The following is a 14,840-nucleotide window of genomic DNA, read 5'->3' as shown; positions in this document are numbered from 1 at the left end:
TCTTCTTTTTTGGTAAAATTTAGAATTCATTTTTCCTTAGTTAATATCTGAGCAAGTCAGTGGTCATAATGTTATGGCCCAGATCATAATACTTCCACTGCCTAGCCTAATAGGTGAGATAGTGAGATAGTTCATAGAGGACTGCTACCATTAAAACTGAGAAATGCCAAAGTGATTCCTGTGAACTTTATTTTATAAGACCAGAAATTCTAAAAAACTTGAGGTAGCTGCGTTTTTTTAGAGCTCATGCAGAGATTAACATGTCTGTCTGGTAAACTGTCCTCCGAACACTTTTTTTTCAGACTTTTCGATCGTGCAGGATCATGATTTGTCCTCGTGACCACGTCTGTGTGTTTGTCCAGGTCAAAGGAATAGAGAGAAGACCGGGGAGAGTAACTGCTGTGTCATTCTGTAAATACACACCTCCGCTGCCAGCCTGCCGCTCTTCTTCTTCTCCGTTTGTGTCATCAGCGTCCTGGACCCAGAGGAAGCTCGTCCCCTGCCCTGAAGCCTGTCCACAGTGCGGATACGCACACAGACAAATGCACGTCTGTCCTGTCTTCTTGTTTTTTTTTTTGTTTTTTTTTAACCCCTTCACCACCGCTTCGTGCACACGTTCACACATAAATAGGACGACAGCGGGCTCAGACTAATCCGAGACGAGGAATCGGGGAGCAGGAAATTGATTAACGATAGAGCTGATTCCTTTGTTGTACTTGATTTGATGTGATAACTGAAAATAAGAGGAAGGAACTGGATATGCATGTGTTTTTCTGTATTTTCTTTTTTTTATATAGCCTTTTGCCATATGCACACACACACACATACACACACACCTTTTCTATCCATCCTCAGTCAGTTTGTAGCTGTGTTGTGGTCGTCGTAACACAGTGGCCAAGTTTGCGTGTGGCCTTGTTATCTCATCCACGCCCGCTGAGAATTTTAACCACTAAGCTCACCAAAACCTCCCGACGACTCTCGGTCTGCACATCCCAACCATATGCGTTTGCGTGAAATGCCTCAGTGCAGCAGACGAAGCGTGCCTGATCAGAAAACACACACACACACACAGATTATACACGTTTTTACTGCCCTCCTCTACATGTGCCCTTAAAGACACCCCACTCTTTTCAGTCTTTTATCTCATTTTAGCCAAATGAAGCCTACTAAGCAAACAAATAAACAAACAAGCAGTATTGGTGGTCTTGCCTTGGATATTTGTTTGTCCACGTCTTTGTGACTGTGTTTTTTACAGTCCATGCATATTACTGAGTGACCAGCGGGGTTGATGTAATAATAATAACAATAATAATAATAGTAATATTTAAAAAAAAAAAAAAAAGAAAAGAAACAGAGTCACTTTTTCTTCTTCCCTCGAGCGCCATCCCAGTCACACCCTGCTCCCTTTTCTATCAGTGTTGTGAAGGATCTCTCAGAATGGAAACAGTCCTCTTTTCTGTCTTAATCTGCTTTTTTTTCCTTCTTTTTAACTCTGCATTAATGAGTCCGTTTTTGCACAACCGAGGCATGTGCTCCTTCATCAGATTAATGCAAATGTATAAAAAGGTTTTTATTTTGTATGTTTCCAATGGAAGTAATGTTCCAAACTAAGGTAACACGTGTAGAATATATTTAATATGAATCTTATATAGAACTTGACGATTTTAGATCCTGGTGATATACATTATATTGGTGTTTAGTCTCTGATTGTGTATACGGTTAGCTTCTAGCCAGTTCACAGTCGCTCTCTGACGATGTCTTGTGTTTAACAGCAGAAAAAAAAAAATCCTCCCTAATCAACGATGAACTGATGGATTTTATTCTATCGTCTGTGCTGTATTCTTTTCGTTTGTTTATAATTTAATCTAATCCTTTTACTTTGTGTTTTTGCTTTAAAGAATTGCTTTGTAACAGCACTAGGTCTTAAAGATTATTGTTTATATTGATCAGGGTTCAAATCTGTACAGAGATAAAACAATTTCAAACCCAAGTGTAAATAGCACTAATGCTCCCTCCTCTCCTCCTCCTCCTTCTCATCCTCCTCCAATCTTCAAAATGGAAAACATCTGTAAACTAAATAAAGGTTATTGAAGTGTGCTTCCTTCTGTCATGGCTCACTGCTCATAAAGTGTAAGAAAACTGCCGCAGGCGACGATTCAAACACACACCGGGTATTTTTAGCTGACTAAAATGTGACGTTTAACAAACTCAGCAGGTGTGGTTGTTTTTTAGAATCAAATATGCCTGAAAAGTTGCCTAAAGTTGCTTGAAATCAGGCTTAAAACTTTTTTGAATACACATCAAGTACTTAAAAAAAGAATTTTAAAAAAGGCTGTAATGAAGTGATTTCCAGCAGGACGTTTCTCTCAGAAACATCCCTTTTAAACACATTTAAGTGGGTTTACTAATACAGTTGTATGCATTTTTTGACAAGATTAAAAAAACAAAAAACAAAACAAAACATCTTAGGTTTATGCTGCTTGGTCCAAGTTCTGGGATGATGTGGGTCCAAATTCACTCCTCTTGTCAGATTCCTTTAGGTCTATATATATATATATATATATATATATATCTCCAACAAAAGTCACTTTAATTTGAATTTGTTTAAATAATAAAATAATCATGCAAAAATTGGACTGACAAACACTTGGGATATAATCAACACAGCTGGGTTTAAAGAGACAGAAACAGTTGTATGGGATCTAGTGGTAAGAAAGAAAAATACATCTTCAGGTGTAAAAAAAAAAAAAAAAAAAAAAACGACAACAAAAAAAATAACCCAAGTCAGTTCATTATGCTTTTGGCGGTACAGCTGCCAGAGCCACAGGCTATAAGTTTCATTGGTGGAAGAATTGATTTATTTTACCAGCAGCTTATTCTGGGATTAGACATCACAGCATGTGAAGAGGAGCTGAAAATAAAACCAGAAAGCCACTTCTGGAGAGAATTATGGGGTTTGACATATATCAAAATCCTCAATTGGCCACGATCAATAGATAGATGGAGAAATACTGTATAGGTAAAGTATTTCAGGGCACAGCAGCAGCTTGATGGACTGGCGCAGATTAAAGTGTGGAAGCTGTGGGTGGGCTCGGTGTGTTTAGCAGCCTCTCAGCTTGAGGGTAAAATAATCAATAATTCAAGCTTTATTTACAGCATATAGCCCCTTTCCAGCAGGCGTGCCAGTCAAGGTGCTTCACACAAATTGGCAATAAAAAAAAAGAAAACTTCATCATTCCATGTGAAAAGAATGCAGAAAGTCGGCGATAATTTAGAAATAAATATGCAAACTCGTAGGCTATGAAATAGACGAAGAGCAGAGTTGACAAACTAGCTGACAAGAAAGAGAGAAAAAAAAATCTAAAGTGTCCTAACGCAATATCTTAGTAACTGCAAATTTTAAAAAGGGGAAGTAGTATCTGCCTCTTGGACAGAAGCAGAGGGGGACCTGATGGCTCAAGGCCCTGCCTCCAGTTCCACTGGAACCACGAGCAAAACCAGCCTTCTGAGAAAAACCTGCTTCCTCCTTTTGCTGTGCGTTCACACACAGCTCTGTAGCGCTTATCTGATGGCAGAAGTGTGAAAAGTTTGTGTCCAGGGTGGGTCGAATCACAGCAGATGTTTCTGGCCTTCATCCAGAGAGGGAAGCTGCGATGCTTCGTGCTGTAAGGCCTTCCTGTCCTCACAGGCGCAGCCGGGGTACCAGTCTGTGATGGAGGACATGAGGATGGACTCTAAGACATATCTGCAGACACTGACCATCAGCTGTTGTAGAAGCTGTGCTTTCCTCAGGCTTCACAAGCCTCTAAAGCCTTTTTCTGACCAGGGCTGAGATATTAGGTGGCCAGAATAGAGCCTTATGTGAACACCCAGTAACCTGAAGGTATAGATGGTTTCCACTTCCTCACCTCTGATTTTGATGCGTCTCTCTCCTAAAGTCCAGGATCAGGTTGAGGACAAGGTTAATGTTTCAGCTCCACTACTCCTCAGTTCTCAACCTCCTTTCTAGTGCCTGATTATTGTTGTTGCCTTAATTGCTTGGAAGACTGAGCAAATTTACCCTCAATTCAGATGTGATAATATGCCATTTTATTCCTTTTAAAAATGTATATCATCTCTCCATATTGATGAGGTATTAAAAGCAACAAAAAGGTTCAAAGAGGTTGCTCAGACATGCCTCAGTCTGATTCCAGCAGTGTTTGTTTTTTCGGCTCCAGCAGATTGGGACCTGATGTTGTATGCTGCAGCTCCTGTGGTGCACACGAAGGCTTGACTAAACATGCAGCCCGTGGTGTTAGGAGCAGTTTTCAGATCCAGCCTTTAAAAGGTGACGAGCTGCAGCTTACAGGAGCGGAAAGGAAACCGACCACATTCAAGCAGGGTAAGGCCCAGTCCAAAAGAAGAATAAACTCAAGCTGCATTCAGTTTGTCATCGAGTACAGTTTGCACAAGAATGTGCAGAGGCCGAAGTACAGTTTGGTCTGCCACCATGAGAGCTATTTTAACAAACATGCAATGCCTTGTGGAGTTAGTGACACACTGAACAAACAGTTTCTTCCCTATGTGGGTTGTTTTAAGTAAAAAGAAGCATCTGGAAGCTCAGGGAGTGGGAGCTCTGAAAAGGTAGTTCATTCCCAGATGATGACTGGGGTTTTTTAGCCATCAGTAAAGCCTTGTGTAGATGTTTCTTTTTTCTCCCACCTGTTTTCACGCTGAGCCCACTGGGCCGTGACAAGGCCCAGAAATCCAGCATGAACCCAGCTTCTCTCTGTTGGCTGAGGGAGGCTGGGCTGCAGACAGAAGCACCATCCTGTTTCACCGCATCGTGGCTGACGAGTCGCTAAGGCCGGAGAGCTCTCAGACGAGGGCGAATAAAAATGTCGCTGTGTCACTGAAATATGTTTGACATTTACAGCAGTTGGACACAAACATATATCAGATGAACGTGAACCAACATGGCATGACTAGACCCAGTCTAGACAGCGTTCATAAAACTACTGCTCATAGACGTTAAGTTCACAGGTTTGTGTGAAATACAAGGGTAAAATATAATTAAAGATTAGGATCCTGCAAAGATTACACAGGACATATTTTTACTGCTTTATGTGTGACTTTACTAAAAAGAATGAGCATGCTGCCATCTTCTGGCCAAACATTGTTATGGCAACTTAATTTCCATCTTGTCTTTTCTTCAAATGCACACAACAGAAATTATTACAGATAAAAGCTTTTTTCTGTTTGTAAAAGTATTCAGCTATTGTTTCAGTCTTATTTTTTATTTGTTGTAACTTTGAAAGAAAGTTGATCTTTGTAATATGTTAGAAATGCCCAACTTTTCAGTCACAATGCTGATTAATTATGTTTGTAAGATTACACAAAGACACAAATCCTCTACGTTTTCAAACTTTATTCTGAGACGATACATGGGGTAAACTAAGAGCTCAGGAAAATATTCTGAAGTTTTTATTTCAGTGTAGAAAATGTCCCATTTTAGGACCTATATGTAAACAGATAAACCTAAATGACTTTGGATCAGTAATGAATGAGTCTTTTCTGGGGATGATTCAGGCTAAAAAGACATATTTTAACACTCAACTTATTGAAAATGGTTCAGTTTATTATTTGACATTCATGAGCAAGTATTTAATCCCTTATATACTTTAATTGAAAAACATCACAAGTAAATGTGATGTTTTGTATTTTGCAAAAAGTCACACGTTTCACTGATGCTTTATAAAGATTTAAAGCAAATCTCTTCCATTTTTAATTTTTTCCTTTATAACATTTTGTAAATTGATCAGATAGTTTAATATCTTCCACAATGCAAGAGGATTCAACTTTTAGCGCCTGGTGTACATTTCAATATTATTTTTAATATTATGCATTCACACCTTGAAATACATAAAACTAACCATTTAAATAGTTTTCTTTGCTCTTTATTAAAACAAGAACATCCCACTTAGACACAACATCTCTTCTTCCAGGCATTCCTGTTAAAAAATGGCAACATCGATACAAAATAAGGCTTTAATCACAAGTTGTTCTACTGTAAAACAGATAATAAACAAGGTCAGGAAAGGAAATCCAAACCATGTCAAATAAATTCAAGCCTTTCCTTCAAAGAAAGACAGACGTATGAATAAAGACCAAATCTATGAATACAAATAAGTTTCTGGATGTTTTTCAAGCCCATTCAAAGCATAAAAATACACGAAAAAGTAGCTTTATTGTGCTCTGAGCTAAAAGCAAACATTCAAAAGAATGTCGTTATGGTCCTGGGGTTGGAAATGCGAAAATGATGAAAATTGGTATGAAAATTGTTATGCAATCATTTACTATTCACAAAATCTACATATCTTGTCAGTGTGATTCAGGGACAGCTACATTTTGTCTAGGGTTAGTCTTAATGGCTTTATGTTTCTGGATCCAGCGCCTGAATATTTCCTGGATCTCTTTGGTTCTGAGACAGTAAATGAATGGGTTTATCAGCGGAGGGAAAAAGCTGTAATATATATTTGCAAGCCATTGCATTCTGTTTTTATTTACATTTTACACACCGTACCAATTTTGTTGGAAATTAGCGTTTTATGATAAAATCAGCCAAAAACAAACTGCAGCAACACAGTGATCCTGTGGAGTCTAAATACGGATGAAGTTCACAGGTTTGCGTGACTGACATTGGTAAAATATAAGAGAAGATTAAGATCCTGCAAAGATGACACAGGACATGATTTTTACTGCTTCATGTGCGACTCTCTTTACCATAAAGGATGAGCATGCTGCCATCTTCTGGCCAAACACTTTTATGATAACTTCATTTCCAGGCCTTTTCTGCAAACACACACAACAGAAAGTACAACAAACCAAATCTTTTTGTCTGTCAACGCATAAAGCTTTTGCTTCATGATTTTTTTAGTAACTTTGGAAAAAAAGTGTACCTCTGTAACTTGTATAAATGTATTTGTCTCTTGGTAATGTTGCTTTACATGCATAGAAAACACTAATAAATGAATCATTTTTATGGGATTTAGCTTCAAATGTCAACTTTTAACACTCAACTTGATGGCAATGATTAGATTTAATGTCTGACATTTATCAGTTAGTATTTAATCCCTTTTATACTTTAATTAAAAAAAATTATAAATAAATGTGATGATTTTTAACTTGCAAAAATCTTGTTACATGTTTTACTGGTACTTTAGAAAGATTGAAAGCATTTATTCTTTTTTTTTTTGTATTTACAGCAGTCAGTTATATGTTTTTCTTTTGAACATTTTTTAATTTGCTGAGAGTTAAAGTTTTACTGCCCTCTTTCACTGAATCCCAGAACTCGTCCCAGTGGACATTTCAACAGTTCATTTATATAATGCATTCCTACCCTTGATACATGAAATTTAATACATTTTTTGTTTAATTACATTTTATTTAATCATTTTTTGACCAAGCACACCCCACTCAAATGCAACATCTCTTCTTCCAAGTTGTCTTGCTTGAAAATGGCAGCATAGATGCAGAATAAAAAAATTGCACATGAAGCATCCCAGAAAAACAAAAATGAATTATTCATAAGCTGTTACCATGTAAAATTAAACAAAGGAAAGAAAAAAAACAAGTGAGGTAAGAAAATACAATCCATGTCAAGTAAATCCAAACGATTTCTCTACAAGTAAAACAGCATCAGATTTCCTTCAAAGAAAAAAAAAAGATGTAAGAATAAAAAATAAATGTGTGACTGAAAGGGAACGTCTGTGTGGTTTTCAAGCTCATTCAAAACATGAAAAGAATAAAAGAACAGAGTAGCTTTATCAATCTCTGAGTAAAAAGCCAACAACAACAAAATCTACAAATCTTGTCAGTGTGATTCAGGGACAGCTACATTTTGTCCAGGGTTAGTCTTAACGGCTTTATGTTTCTGGATCCAGTGCCTGAATATTTCCTGGATCTCTTTGGTTCTGAGACAGTAAATGAACGGGTTTATCAGCGGAGGGAAAAAGCTGTAGAAAAAAACTGTAGCCATTCGTATGTCGTGAGTCATTTGAAAGTTAGGAATGTATGGTGCAGTGTAGACAAAAAAGCGAGGTATGTAGTAGATAGATATGATAAATCCCTGGGTGGTACAGGTGGAAAAGGTCTTCCTTCTGCCCTGTGGAGAACAACGGGCTGAGGTTAGCTCTAAATAATCCAACAAATTCTGTAATCTGATGGTTGAAAGTTTTGGGTTTTATCTGACAATTATACAAATACTTCATTATATGCATAAAAAAGAAATGATGTTCACCTGTCCACTGACCATCTGCAAGACTGTGATAACAATGCAAACGTAAGAGAAGATGATGAAGCCTAAAGGAACATAAAGAATAAACATGGCTGAAATGTAGGAGGGGGTGTACAGATTGCTTGCCTCCCCACACACTAGAGCAAGTAAAGACGTGGTGTCACAAAAGGCCTGTAGGATCTGATTGGGGCCACAAAACGAAATTTTAGAAAAGCTGATGGTGGCAACACCAGGAAAGATGTGTGCCGTGACCCAGCAGACGACTGTCAGGCCTGTCATGGTTGGGATTGTCATCACCATGGGGTATCTGAGGAGAGAAGAGTGAGAGGAAAAAGAGAGACGGGTGGGATTTCTTTCATGTTTCTGAGGTTAGATATCAATTTACTCCATGAGCTGTTTTTTCCACCTGAGAGGAAAAGAGATGGCCAGGTATCGGTCCACAGCCATGGTCAGCAAAATCAGAGAGTTTAAGCTGCCAAAATAGTGGATCATGTGCAACTGAAAGAGGCATGTGTGAAAGGCAATTCTCCCATCATTCCACCAGTAGCGAGCAATGAGTTTAGGTAAAGCAACTGTGGTAAAACCTGAAGCAGGAATAAACAAAACTGATGAAGCACAATACACCAAACTCACACTGTTCATATATTTAAAAAGTGTCATTTCTGAAGCTTTTTTCGTGGTAAAACAACATTTACCAATGTCTGAGAAAGCCAGGCTGACCATGACGATATACATAGGCTTCTGAAGGTTGCGCTCCAAAGCAAAAACTACAACCAGTACCAGATTGCCAAAAACTGTGGTCACATAAAGGATGAAGAAGAACCATGCCGCTAGGTGAAAATACTGATGCTGGAGACTTGGAAAGCCCACAATAAAAAACTCTGACACTTGCACTTGCGTGCTGTTTTCATCCTCTTGAACCATACTGCAGACAGAGTGAGGCAGATAATCTATCAGCACAGAGGTAGTCTACAGCTGAATGTGACACACAGGAACTATGAGCAGTTCTTACCTCATCCTGTGGTCCTAACAGACTGACTGAACAACAAGAAGACCCAGGTATATTTAAGTTTTAGTGGCAAAGGAAGGGCAAAGGTTGTTGATGCAACGTTGTCTCAGAAGATTAAAGTTAACTCACTCAGGCTGACAAAGAAACTTTTGAAGAAAAAAAATTTAGAGGAGGAGGACAAGAACACTGTTGGAACCAGGCAGTCGTTTGGGGCATCCCTTTTGTTTTGGACTTGACCATCTATCAACAGGCTACAAACTTTGCTGTCTTTAAATCAAAAAGAAATTAAGAAAATGAAGACAAAAAACTGGACTACTGGAGAGTGTTCACTGTCAACAAGTGAAAGCTGGCAACAGAGTGACATCGGGTTCGTTGTACAGTGGCGGATGGCAAGACGCAACAGGCGACAGAAAAGCACATCACCAACTTAGTAAAACATTTATCAGCTTTACGGAACTACTGTTCTGTTTCTGTATTAGGCTGTGTTCAGCTGAAGAAACATTAAAGTTTTTTTTTAATTTTTCTGCCCAATTCTAGATTACTCTGATACTCTGAGGACTGTTTATGTCATTAGAGACAATGTGATGGATTTTAATAATTTTTCTTTCCTGCCTGGACAAATGAGGATTTATTCAAGGACACCAGATTTGCATTCCCAGCCCTGAATCGGAAAAAAAGTTTATTCAGTTTAATGGTGGCAGCAAGCAGGGGGACTGTTTGCTTGGAGCAACGCTGGACAAATTTCATAGGAAAAACAGTTATTTCTGTATTGATGCCAGGAGCCAGTCATCAAGAAAGCAGTTCACCTGGTGGAGAAAGCCACCAAACCGGCAAAAAGTCCCAGATAATGGGTGATCAGATAAGCTGAGCCATCTCTGCTGAGCTCAGATTTACACACGCAGAAGCACTGGTGTCTGTTACAACATAATGGTGGTGTCTTCGTTGCAAAAATCAGTAATTTTGGTTTTACTGTAGGTGGACCGAGATCTTCAAGGTAAACAAGATGCCATATGAGTGCTAACAACAGACCTCATCAAAGCAAAGAAATGTAAACCTTATGATCCTGACTGACTGAGACAGTGGCAGTGGTTTCTGCTTGTACTTGAGTTTTGGACGTCACATCAATTGTAGCTGGAGAACTTCAGGAATCTTCACAACAGTGGCTGGCGTTCGTGGATACCAGCAGAGAGAAAATCAGATAATCAGGACTGTAGCTAAACGTCAACATGTCACATTATCTGTGCGAAGGGCTGGACCTGAGCATGCATAGCTAAGAATGCAGTACGTATCCATGAGAGCACATGCCCACATGCCCACACACACACACATACACACATACACACACACATACCAGTCTGCATTCTGGTTTTAGTATGAAAGTGGAGACTCGGTTTATTTTACCTTCCCTGATGGGGACAGGATGGTTTATGAGGACATTTTTTTTTCCAGCTACAAAATGGATTTACAAGCCACTTTATGGAATTAATTCATTGTTCCACAAAGTAATACTTCATATTTTGTTTTGTTTACCTTCCTGAGCAGATTATTAAATCTGATTGGAATCAACGCCATCTTTATGGAACTATTTGTCACAGAGGAGGGTAAGACCCAAGAATGCAGACCACACAAGAACACAAGTTTTACCCTTTTATATTAGATTATTATGATGGATTATTATCCAAAGTATTTGGTTCTCCAAAGAGCTGGACCCAAACACTTTTGGTGAATGAAATAATAACTTAAGTTCTAACTTATTTTATAATTGTAATTTTTCCTTTTTTTTTTTTACCAACATCTAGCAAAGTATTAAAAAAGAAATTTGCTCTTATTTACCAATATTGAACCTAAAACTCCATGATTTGGGTTTAAATTTCTTTATAAAAAATTGTTGGACTGAACGTGATTTAGGGACATGAACTGTTCTGTTTAACATCATTTGGAAAAAGGCCTTATGTTTTAAGAGCAAACCATATGGGTATAACATTTCTCGTGCTGCACTGAAAAAGTTTCATGTTGAAAAAAAAGGGGGGCTGAAACTGCTGGATTGTAATTTTGTATATTTGAAATTATTATTCGTGTGCAATTTTTCGTCAATATTGTACTGAGTGTATTGTATTTTTTTCTCTCTCCTTCTTTCGGCAATAATAAAAATAAAAAAAATTTAAAGTTTCATGTCATTTTTAAAGGATACGAAGTGTAGATGTTTGACACACTCTCTCAAGTTTCAACTAATGAAAATTTCCATCTTTGTCCTACGGTGATGAGATCATGGAGGATTTCAGATGATTTCGTCACTTTAAAAACTGAGAAGGTAAGTAAAATGGTGGATCTTTTTTCTCCCGATTCTTTCAAGTTCCAGCTAAAAGGACTGTCGATGCAGCTAGTTTCACCTTTCTGCTTTCCACCTGAGGGTTACAACACAGGATAGTTCCACCGGGACTAAAAAAAAAATTCTTATTCATCATCAAGACAACGAGGATGAAATTGGCGTTGCTCAGTTTCATCCTCGTTCTATTAATTTCTGCCACAGTCCAACTGTTTTAAGATGATCTAAGAACAGATTCATGTAATGATTGCTTATCATTTTGGTTGTGAATTATTTGTTATACTCTTATTTCCTCACCATTTTCTGTTGCATATGCGTTAATAAAGTTACATTCATGCAAATAAAGAATAAATGAAGTAATAATCATTTTTATAAACTTTTGATCTCCATAAGAAATGATACATGTGGAATTTAAACATCAAACACAATACAGCTATGCATTTTTGATTTCAAAACTTTATTTTAAGATAGTACATGAGTAAATTAAGAACTCACTGAAATATGGTGAGGATTTTATTTGTTATAGAAAAAAAACTATTTTAGGCTTTTCATTTTAACAAGTATAAAAGACCTAAATTACTTCATAGCAAGAATAAATGAATCTTTTTAAGGGATTTAACTTTTACCACTAAACTTCATGATAATGATTAAATTTAATATATGACATTTATTAACTACCATTTAGACCATTTTACATTTTAATTTAATTTATTTGTAAGAAAACCAACAGGGAAAATGTGATGTTCTGTGACTTGCAAAAAGTGACACAACGTGGATTTGGAAAGCCTTGCCCTTTAATTGATTATTGATTTCTAACAATATGTAAACTTATTTTAAAAAGCCAGTTTAATGTGTCAAACATAAACCTTTCAAATGATTTACATTTTAATTTGGATCAGGTAACAATTACTCTATCAAAAAAAGCCCACTGCAAATTAATAAACAAATGTTTAATGGTTCATCAAGGCTTCAGAATGATTTGAAGCAATTTTCTTTGATTGTTTTTTACCTACAACTGGGGTTTTTGTAAATATATATTAACACCCTAAACATGTGAAATAAACAGAATTATGTAAATCAAACTTTATTACTTTTATTTACAATTTTTTCTGTTTAAATATATATTTTTTTAACTTTATTTACCCAAGAATATCTTGCATAAATACATCTCGTTTTCTAGAGAATTCTGTTTGAAGATGGTAACATAGATGCATAAAAAATAATGAACTAACTACATTATTAAAGTGCAATATTACACAGAGGTTAAAAAGTCAGAGAAGGATGTGCAAATCATGTCAAGTAAATGCAGCGCATTTCTCCACAAGTTAAAATCTAACTCAAACAGCACCAGGTTTACTTCAACAGAAAAAAGAAGACTTAAACATATGAACGAAAGGAAGATTGTGGAGGTTTTGAAGCTTAACTGAAATATAAAAAACATTAAAAGCAGTTCTGCTGAGCTTTGAGTGAACACTAACAACATTTAGAATAATCTAGTTATGCCAGATAATATCAATCCTAGTGTATAATAGAATGAAAAATATTTAAAACAGTTGACAACATAAAAGATAACTGATGTATGCAAAAATTTTGTATCTACAAAATCTACAAATCTTGTCAGTGTGATTCAGGGACAGCTACATTTTGTCCAGGGTTAGTCTTAACGGCTTTATGTTTCTGGATCCAGTGCCTGAATATTTCCTGGATCTCTTTGGTTCTGAGACAGTAAATGAACGGGTTTATCAGCGGAGGGAAAAAGCTGTAGAAAAAAACTGTAGCCATTCGTATGTCGTGAGTCATTCGAAAGTTAGGGATGTATGGTGCAGAGTAGACAAAAAAGCGAGGTATGTAGTAGATAGATATGATAAATCCCTGGGTGGTACAGGTGGAAAAGGTCTTCCTTCTGCCCTGTGGAGAATACCACATTGAGGTTAACTCACTGTGAATAATACCACAAATTTAAATTTTGTAATCTGATGGTTGAAAGTTTTGGGTTTTATCTGACAATTATACAAATACTTCATTATATGCATAAAAAAGAAATGATGTTCACCTGTCCACTGACCATCCGCAAGACTGTGATAACAATGCAAACGTAAGAGAAGATGATGAAGCCTAAAGGAACATAAAGAATAAACATGGCTGAAATGTAGGAGGGGGTGTACAGATTGCTTGCCTCCCCACACACTAGAGCAACTAAAGACCCGGTGTCACAAAAGGCCTGTAGGATCTGATTGGGGCCACAAAACGAAATTTTAGAAAAGCTGATGGTGGCAACACCAGGAAAGATGTGTGCCGTGACCCAGCAGACGACTGTCAGGCCTGTCATGGTTGGGATTGTCATCACCATGGGGTATCTGAGGAGAGAAGAGTGAGAGGAAAAAGAGAGACGGGTGGGATTTCTTTCATGTTTCTGAGGTTAGATATCAATTTACTCCATGAGCTGTTTTTTCCACCTGAGAGGAAAAGAGATGGCCAGGTATCGGTCCACAGCCATGGTCAGCAAAATCAGAGAGTTTAAGCTGCCAAAATAGTGGATCATGTGCAACTGAAAGAGGCATGTGTGAAAGGCAATTCTCCCATCATTCCACCAGTAGCGAGCAATGAGTTTAGGTAAAGCAACTGTGGTAAAACCTGAAGCAGGAATAAACAAAACTGATGAAGCACAATACACCAAACTCACACTGTTCATATATTTAAAAAGTGTCATTTCTGAAGCTTTTTTCGTGGTAAAACAACATTTACCAATGTCTGAGAAAGCCAGGCTGACCATGACGATATACATAGGCTTCTGAAGGTTGCGCTCCAAAGCAAAAACTACAACCAGTACCAGATTGCCAAAAACTGTGGTCACATAAAGGATGAAGAAGAACCATGCCGCTAGGTGAAAATACTGATGCTGGAGACTTGGAAAGCCCACAATAAAAAACTCTGACACTTGCACTTGCGTGCTGTTTTCATCCTCTTGAACCATACTGCAGACAGAGTGAGGCAGATAATCTATCAGCACAGAGGTAGTCTACAGCTGAATGTGACACACAGGAACTATGAGCAGTTCTTACCTCATCCTGTGGTCCTAACAGACTGACTGAACAACAAGAAGACCCAGGTATATTTAAGTTTTAGTGGCAAAGGAAGGGCAAAGGTTGTTGATGCAACGTTGTCTCAGAAGATTAAAGTTAACTCACTCAGGCTGACAAAGAAACTTTTGAAGAAAAAAAATTTAGAGG

General features: G+C 37.5%; 3 protein-coding genes across 3 annotated transcripts in view; 1 reads left to right on the top strand and 2 right to left on the bottom strand.

The window, feature by feature from the left end:
* Nucleotides 1-2,097, top strand: part of ubl3a (ubiquitin-like 3a) — a 37,610-nt gene extending 35,513 nt beyond the window's left edge. Inside the window, exon 5 of the mRNA XM_017418195.3 lies at nucleotides 363-2,097. Within this exon, the coding sequence (XP_017273684.1) occupies nucleotides 363-415 (53 nt within the window). The 3' untranslated portion in view covers nucleotides 416-2,097. The remainder of the gene's footprint in view (nucleotides 1-362) is intronic.
* Nucleotides 2,098-7,687: 5,590 nt separating this feature from the next.
* LOC108236934 (olfactory receptor 6N1-like) lies at nucleotides 7,688-9,292 on the bottom strand. The gene is made up of 5 exons (XM_025006299.2): nucleotides 9,288-9,292; nucleotides 8,965-9,200; nucleotides 8,682-8,859; nucleotides 8,279-8,582; nucleotides 7,688-8,143 (listed from the first exon to the last, which is right to left on the bottom strand). Exons 1-5 carry the CDS (start codon nucleotides 9,290-9,292, stop codon nucleotides 7,853-7,855), a joined length of 1,014 nt encoding a protein of 337 aa, XP_024862067.1. The 3' UTR covers nucleotides 7,688-7,852.
* A 3,597-nt stretch (nucleotides 9,293-12,889) lies between these two features.
* LOC108236935 (olfactory receptor 6N1-like) lies at nucleotides 12,890-14,677 on the bottom strand. The gene is made up of 5 exons (XM_025006300.2): nucleotides 14,673-14,677; nucleotides 14,350-14,585; nucleotides 14,067-14,244; nucleotides 13,664-13,967; nucleotides 12,890-13,518 (listed from the first exon to the last, which is right to left on the bottom strand). The coding sequence occupies exons 1-5, from the start codon at nucleotides 14,675-14,677 to the stop codon at nucleotides 13,228-13,230; spliced, it is 1,014 nt and encodes a 337-aa protein (XP_024862068.1). The 3' UTR covers nucleotides 12,890-13,227.
* Between the last annotated feature and the right edge of the window lie 163 nt (nucleotides 14,678-14,840).

The sequence above is a fragment of the Kryptolebias marmoratus genome, linkage group LG13, assembly GCF_001649575.2.
Source record: "Kryptolebias marmoratus isolate JLee-2015 linkage group LG13, ASM164957v2, whole genome shotgun sequence".
Taxonomy (NCBI): domain Eukaryota; kingdom Metazoa; phylum Chordata; class Actinopteri; order Cyprinodontiformes; family Rivulidae; genus Kryptolebias; species Kryptolebias marmoratus.
This window is presented reverse-complemented; position numbering and strand designations above follow the sequence as displayed.

Bases quoted from the DNA above. Each gene is read 5' to 3' on its own strand.
- LOC108236935 (XM_025006300.2), bottom strand. The intron at 14,245-14,349 runs GTTGTTTTACCA...TTCCTGCTTCAG, and splicing joins TTTCTCAGACATTGGTAAAT to GTTTTACCACAGTTGCTTTA. The intron at 13,519-13,663 runs GTGAACATCATT...TATTCTCCACAG, and splicing joins TGCGGATGGTCAGTGGACAG to GGCAGAAGGAAGACCTTTTC.
- LOC108236934 (XM_025006299.2), bottom strand. The intron at 8,583-8,681 runs GTGGAAAAAACA...TTCTCTCCTCAG, and splicing joins GCCATCTCTTTTCCTCTCAG to ATACCCCATGGTGATGACAA. The intron at 8,144-8,278 runs GTGAACATCATT...TGTTCTCCACAG, and splicing joins TGCAGATGGTCAGTGGACAG to GGCAGAAGGAAGACCTTTTC.